At 42.7% G+C, this 7,793-nt stretch overlaps 1 protein-coding gene across 1 annotated transcript in view; it reads right to left on the bottom strand.

Annotated features, from left to right (window-relative positions):
* Nucleotides 1–5,399: 5,399 nt before the first annotated feature.
* Nucleotides 5,400–7,793, bottom strand: part of BCL9 (BCL9 transcription coactivator) — a 74,100-nt gene continuing 71,706 nt past the window's right edge. Inside the window, exon 9 of the mRNA XM_050956605.1 lies at nt 5,400–7,578. Within this exon, the coding sequence (XP_050812562.1) occupies nt 6,464–7,578 (1,115 nt within the window). The 3' untranslated portion in view covers nt 5,400–6,463. The remainder of the gene's footprint in view (nt 7,579–7,793) is intronic.

Genomic DNA, 7,793 nt, shown 5'->3' with positions numbered 1-7,793 from the left:
GACTGAACTCACAACTCTGGGTTTAGCAGGCCAATACGCAAGCCACTGAGCTATCCCTCTCCCTGAATAACTCAACCTCACAGCTGGGTAGTGCATCTGCCTGTATGAACTATTGTCTGAATACAAAGGCGTTTGGAGATTGGGTCTCACTATGAAGGTAGCTGAAGATAGCTAAGCAGGACGGAAGCTTTGGCCTGACCTGCTGCTGTGGACATGGAGGGGGAGTGACATTTTCCCCTCTAATAGCAAAATGCTGGAGTATGTCAGATAATCTGCAGCCTGTTTCTAGAGATGACACTCTCCATGGTGCCTCCATTGCTGTTTATGTTGAAAGCAATATACTGTTGCCTCTTTTTCTTATTCTCACCATGATAGCTTCTGTGCAGAGCATGGCTATCTTCCCCTTCCTTGTCTCACCTTAGTGCAAACATGCTGCTTGGGACTTAAGTACTCTAGTCCACTGATAGTGTATACAGTCCATGCAGACCTCTCCCATTTCCAAGGCAGTAAAGAGGCTGCTGAAATCCCTTCCTACCATCATGATACATATGGAAATGTGCTTTGAGCATACAACTACACCAAACCAAGATTAAGCATGGGAATGTACACTCAATGAACTCCTAGGTGAATTTGACTTCTCAATTTAACAGGGAAGTTTAGTGAACTACTCTAGCCTATGCTCGCGGCTTTCACAAGCTGGGAAGGATCACGGCAGCTTGTACTCAGTGAGAGCACTCTAGGAATACACTGGTTACTGTAGAAGTGCTGTTGATTTAAGTGGTAACACTCTTCTTCTCTGACCTCATTACCCTAGGAGAGTAGTAAGGAGCACTGCATTACCAGAGACGCCATGTTTTAGTTAGTATGTAAAACTCAGGCTCTTCATCATTTATAGCCATTAAGACTCCCTTAGCATTATGCAATAGCCCTCCTCTCCTAGCACATCTGGTTATTTACATGCAGTTTTCCTAAACAGCCGCTACAGTGTCACTGTGTAATATTATCCCTTTCCACCTAAAGAGAAGCAGTAAATAGTGTAGTGCTGCTGTAATTAATTGCTGGATATATGACTGGAGGTACTAGAGTAATTCCTGTCTGAGAAACATGGGCTTGACTTTCCTTTGATATGTCATTAAACTGCCCCCACCAACCACTATTTATGTTGACAAATGCACAATGGGAGGAATGATTTGAATACATGTATACATCACCAAATTCTAAACTAATTGCAATCAGTAGCAAAGAAAGCAAACAAAATATTAGTAATTTTTAGGGCTGTCAAGTGATTAGAAAGCATGAATAATTGCAAAATTAAAAAATAGAGTTTTAATCACACTGTTAATAATAGAACACCATTTATTTAAATATTTTGGGTGTTACTTATTTCTGTGCTGCTGCCGCAGCTTGTGGTGCCTGGCACTCGGTCTGCAGCTCAAGGCAGACTCTGTGCTGTTGCACAGGGGCTGCATCTTGCTGCAGCTCTCCGGCCAGTCCTGGCTCACCAGGGGCACTAGATGCATGCAGCAGCACTCCCCTGTGCATGGCACCTTAGTGAGTGGCTGCCCCTCATCCATCCTTAAGACTGGCCATATCTCCCAGCCACCAAGCCCCATCTCAGAGTTATGCAATTAGCATGTTAAAAAAAAAAAAGCAGCTTTTACTTTGAGTTAATCACGTGTTAGCAGCAATTAACTGACAGCCTTAGTAATATTTTATCAAACTTCTTATACCTCCTGAACCTACCATATAAGTCAATGGTACACTCATCTGGAACACCATGTTCAGCTCTGGGCTCACTAGCTCAAGAATGACAGTGCAGAATGTGTTCCAAGAAGAGCAATGGAAGTGATTACAGGGATAAGGATGAATTATTTATGTGGAGACTGAAGTGATGTGGACTATCTGGAAAGGGGACATTATAGAAGTCTATGCAATAACTAAAGATATACAGAAGGTAAAACATAAGCTTGTTTACCCCCATCATATAAGAACAAGACGCCATCTAGTGAAAGTGAACAACAAGTTCTGTGGAACTCATTGGCACAAGATACTCAAGAGCACAGGCAGATTTTGAAGAACTATACAGCTAACAAAAAGAACTGCTTACCCTAGGTAGCATAAAATACATTTTAGGAGTATAAAACCCTCATGCTTCAGCTCATAAACCTAGCTCTAGCTGACTGATTGGGAAGAAACTTCCCCTCTCAACAGTTATTCCATAATGTTATATATGGGGTTTCTGGCACTGGCCACTGTCAGATAAGATAATGGACTAAATGGACTACATGTCTAATTCAGTATGACAACTCTAATATAAGCACAAAATTACCAGGGAAGGGTGGTGGTGTGATGAAAGAATTAAGCCAAGATCTGCTGAGGAAGCTGCCCCTGTCTTTTGCTCATTGTTCATGACTAGCAGTAATATTCTCCTGTACAACACTCAACCAGAAGTGAGGCAGCAGAAGCACTGTGTGCTGGGGGCTTTGTCCAAGACTATATACACTTCTACCCCGATATAACGCTGTCTTCTGGAGCCAAAAAATCTTACCACATTCTAGGTGAAACCGCGCTATAGCGAACTTGCTTTGATCCGCTGGAGCACGCAGCCCCGCCCTCCCGGCGTGCTGCTTTACCACGTTATATCCAAATTCGTGTTGTATCGGGGTAGAGGTGTAGATCTCTAATGTCTATATGAAATCGAGCAGACCTCTAGACACTATAAATAATAGTTTTGAAAGGAATACTGATGGGAGATTAGTGTACTTTTACACAAAGACAGAAATACCAAAGGAGGAAGTTAAGAGCTGTAAGTCTACAAGACTGGAGGATACTGCCAACTGCTAAAAAACAAATACAGGTATGAAGTAGCTGAGGTACTGATGCCAACATGGATAATATTTTTCAAGTCATCAACTCCAAAACAGGGAACAGGGCTTCTCTCTGCAAGAGTCAGTAAAGAGGAATCCCGCTACTCAGTTCTTGCAATGTATGTCTAAGGATAGACTAGTAGAGCCAATCGCTGTATCTAATATGATTAACTGAGAAGTTTCTAGAAAGCAAAACTATGCCTTAATGTAATACAAGTTCATTTCGGATATCCAGTCCATCTCCCTGTCAATGCAGCATCCAACATTTTTGTTTGGTTTTTTAAACTAGAAGTCCCTCAAACTTAAGAAAAAATAACTATGGGGAAACATTTCTGATGTTGATTTAAAGACGGTGAACAACGAGCAGTTAAAGTAAAGAACTGGTTTTCATGCAGAGGAGTTGGTAGGGAGAAGGTCTTAGAACTTGGTGTGGAAGTTTCATTAGAATAGCAGAAGTGGATACTGAGTTGAAGTAGGGCCTGTGGCTCCAACACAGTAAATGTTAGAGGACTTTTCTTTTTAAGGATTAAAAAGAGACACCAGCTGTTTAAAACATAGTATATAGCACAAGGTGTTGAAGTGTGATGTCTACAATAGGCAGCTATAAAAATAACTGGAAATTATCTACATTGGCTGGCTCTGAACCTGGAGGATCCGCTGCTGAAAGTGGGAGAAAAAATGAACGGAGCAGGCCAGTGGCAGAAGTGAGATGAGATCTTTTAAGAGTCACAGCTACCAAATTGATGTAGCAGACCATGGTATTTCTCTAACTGGAGTCTTGCCTTCTAACTTTGTTCATTTCTCTTCAAGAAACACCAAATAGTGAATAGATTTGGCAGAGGAGGACTGCATATATTTGTGTGTGAAGACATGAGTGTGCAAAGATTACAAGTAGAAAAGAATATTTAGATTAGACATGATTGATGTATTCAAAATTATGAAGTGTGGTGAAAATTAATCAGCTGCACTTCTTTCTGCTGTCAGAGAACAGGCAGATTCTTGATTAAATTATTAGTGCTGGGCTTATTGACTAAATTAAATCTTTTATGCAACATATTTGCAATCTGTGGCCTACAGTGCCTTAGTAGTTCATCATAACAGATGCTACATTTAAGAGGTCTAGATAATTTGTCTAGGAGTCACATTTATAATTACGAAAAGTAAGATATGTGGATGCCTAAATTCATATCAAAGAATGAGGCTTAGGCACTGATGCCACTCAGGTAGTAACCTGTCCCAGTACCTTCTGATTCAACATAGGTTAGATCCCAAGAGCATAAGGAATGTTGTAAATCTTCCTCTGAAGCATCACTTAGTGGGTACCACCAGAAGACAGATATTAGCTAGCTGGTAGGATAATTTGTATGCAAGATACAGAGCCTGACCTGCATGGTTGAGTAGATTAACCTGTTATATGGTCTGCAACCTGGAGAATGTACTGTCTTTTAGACCTTGATACTGAGAATTGTGTGTGTACTTTATAGATGAACTGTCTGCAATACCACAATCTACAACTTTAAACAGATTTCAAATATTTACCATGTATTTGTGATATAGGAGGGATGTTACCATTAAGTTTCAGAAGTTCACCATCTGGGGGTTACCTTTTGGGCTTTTCTGCCATCAGGCTGTGCAGCGATTTAAAATGAGAGTCTGAATAGCAGAATGTTTCCTCCCATGTTACTAAAGAGAAAGAGCAGCCAAGCTTGTATAAATAAAGTCTATCTCATACTTTCAAACAAAGCAGGAGGAGGAGTTGAGAATAAATTGCTGTTTTACTCTAGAGAAAGAACTATGTTTTAGTATCCAGTCTCTCTCCCCATGCATGTTACGTAAAACTTCATTGCTGAAATTCTCTCAAAAAGGTCTGAAAAAGCAGAGATGGAATTAGACAGGGATCAATGAAACAGCAGTAAGGCAACATTTACCCAAGGTTGTCTAGATAAAAAACCTGCTCACTGAACACCTTTGTCATTTAATTCTTCCCTTTACCTTAGCTTCTAATCCACACGTCAGAGACCCTACCTCACTCATCAACAACCCAGTGTGACAAAGAACCATCGAGTGTTGCCATTTCGGCAGAGACACTTTGGCAGTGAACAGACTTTGCAAACAGTGTCATACTTTCTCCCTGTTGTAACAGGAAGGAGACACTCGCCTTGCAGTGGACCAAGAACCACTAACCCAGAAGGATGTCCAGAAGCAGGAGTTTTTAACCAATTCTCCAGCCCTCAAGGTGTTGAAAGAGGCTGTGGATACCATCTCCAGGGTTCAGGTCTGCCCCTTTGAGATAATGCCAAACTCAAAGAAACAATCAAGTTCAGCTCAGGCCAGGTAAAATGAGTAAAGGAGAAGTGAATTGAAAGAGGCACACAGCAGCCAATCCAGTACCTTTCATAAGATACGAAAGCTAGTCCCATGTAGCGGCTAATACGACTGTGACGCTAATGAGTGAACAAACAAGGAGAAGCTTGTCAGTCACCTGAAGCACACAGGACACCACTGGACTGGATTTTAAAAAGAGACAGTCCATTTTTGTAAGAAACAATATATTTTATTTTTCTGACACCACAGCCCTGGCGAGTGGTTTTGTACCAAATTTAATGGAGGTTACACAGAACGTCTTACGCTGGGGAGGAAGAAAAAATAACCACAAAAAAAAAAAATCCTGGATAACTTTTAGTGTCTGTTCCACTCCCACATTAATAAAATCACTTGGGGTTTCTAAGAAAAGGAGAATAGGAAACAGTGAGAGAAAGACTACTGTAGAATGTAACAGTGTCCAAGTCCAGCCCCTTCCTGAAAGTGGGAAAACTCCCCACACGAGGAGAGGCTCTCCTAGATTTACTCCCCAAAATAATACATTGTATTGCAGCTGCCAAAGGAGGAGACAAAAGGGGACGGAGAGAGAAGCCTATTTAATAAGGAGTGGGAGGGAGAGACAGAAGGTGCTGGACAGCACTCCATAATTTGAAAAATATGTCCTTAACTTATTATTTCTTTTAAAAGATTCCCCTCACTGAACTTAAGTTCCTTTTTTGTGCTTTTCATTAATACTCTGCTCTGAGGTCGTAGTTTGGTTTTCTATACATTAGAGTTGAAGGAAAATAGTCCGAAGTTCTGAAGATGGATTCTCCACCTAAAGTAAACAGCCTAGAATCCCATTCTCCTCTCACCCCAAAGACAAAAGTCTCTGCTAAAATCCCTTTTACAATATAGTACAGTACACACAAAAAAAAAAATAACCGAGAGTCCTGGGAGAAGCCAGTCCAAAGGACGTAAACATACAGAGAATGGTGCAACTTGTGACAAATGGCAATTCTCAAAATACAGCTACAGATTCTCAAAGCAGGTGCCATCATGGGATACTGAAGTCCACAAAAATAATTTTTAAAAAATAAATCTTAAAAAAAACCTGTTAAAATGAATAATTTGTTTTCAGGTAAATTCCATACATTCGAGATTTCCCAAAGCAACCTCTGGTCTCTTTTCACCTATTGCATGGCCAAACTGTACTCCTGAAGCTCCCCAAAAGCCGTCAGGACTTGGAATCTCATCTTGACAAGGATCAGAACATCCAGTCTTATGGTAGCAGCTTAAAACATCATGTTCCCCGGATTTCCAGGGCCTTGGCTAAATCCTCCCATTCCAACATCAGCAGCCATACCTCGGGGTCTCATCTGGGGGGGAATCATGATGTTCTGTTGGGGTCCCATCATGCCCTGCATTGACATCATCATACCAGGTGAGCCTACAGGACCTGGGTGGCTATATAGCCCAGCAGGGGCTCGGTCCTTGCCTGGAATCATACCCACTGCAGCTACTGGGTTACTCATTAGCGTGGGCTGACCAGGCATTGCTGTTTGTGCTGGTGACATCATCCGATGATGAGGTCCCATCATGCCTTGCTGCAGAAAGGCAGGTGGTCTCATTGGGTTATGACCTGGCATAGATGGAGCAGTTCCGAGGGGGATATCAGCAGTTCCCACTGGCCCTGGGCCCCCCATTCCAGGTAATGCAAGTCCCATTCTTGGAGTCTGCTCTCCTATCATTCCCTGCATATGAGAAAATCCAGGCCCGGGACCCTGCGGCTGCTTGCGGCCTGGAACTTCCCCACGAGGGAAATACTGCAGTGTCTGGCTAGGCTTCTCTGATGGAATTATCCTGGACAGGTCAAACTCTGGTATTCCAGTGGCTCCAGGGCGGATCACCTCCTGCAGGTCTGGATCAGTGAAAACCGAAGGCATGTTTCCTAGAACAGTGAAGGAGTCTGGACCCCCAGGACCTCCAGTCTTGCAAAGTGCTGGATCTGTTGAACTTTGGGGCAGGTTCGTGGGACGCCCCAGAGGTCCTTCTCCATGGAAGCCCATTCCAGCAGGGAAGTTGCTTTGTCCTCCACTGGGGCCATTGTGTGGAAAGGGCACCTGCTGGGGCGGGGACTGTACTGGAGGAAACCCCTGTGGGAAGCCCAGGCGTCCTTGAGGTACCATTGGAGCATCTTGGGAACCATGCCCCATCATTGGATTGTGTGACATCAGGCCAGGTCCTACAGGTACCCCATGAGGAGGTATACTGGATCCCATAGCATTTGGAGAGGGCATCTGATTGGTATGGGAAAGAGGCTGGGTCATTCCCATTGGGCTGAGGGTTGGCATTGGACCCACTGGGTTTGGACCTGAAATTCGAGGATTCTGGGAATTAATGCCCATTCCTAAGAAAGAAATAAAAAAAATCAAATTTAGATCAGACAATCAATGAAGACAGAAGAACTGTGTGTAATATTCCTGGCTCCAATTTAAAAAACAAAATTAGTGCCAGTGAAAGATTCTGAAACTTCACTTTCTAGGGCTACGGTTCTATTTAACCATAAAACTTACACAGCACGGGCTTCAGCAGCCCTACCTTGACCTCACACTGTTCCAATGT

The sequence above is a fragment of the Gopherus flavomarginatus genome, chromosome 1 (assembly GCF_025201925.1).
Source record: "Gopherus flavomarginatus isolate rGopFla2 chromosome 1, rGopFla2.mat.asm, whole genome shotgun sequence".
In the NCBI taxonomy this organism is placed as follows: domain Eukaryota; kingdom Metazoa; phylum Chordata; order Testudines; family Testudinidae; genus Gopherus; species Gopherus flavomarginatus.
Note: the sequence above shows the minus strand (reverse complement) of the source record. Positions and strands in the feature narration are given on the sequence as shown.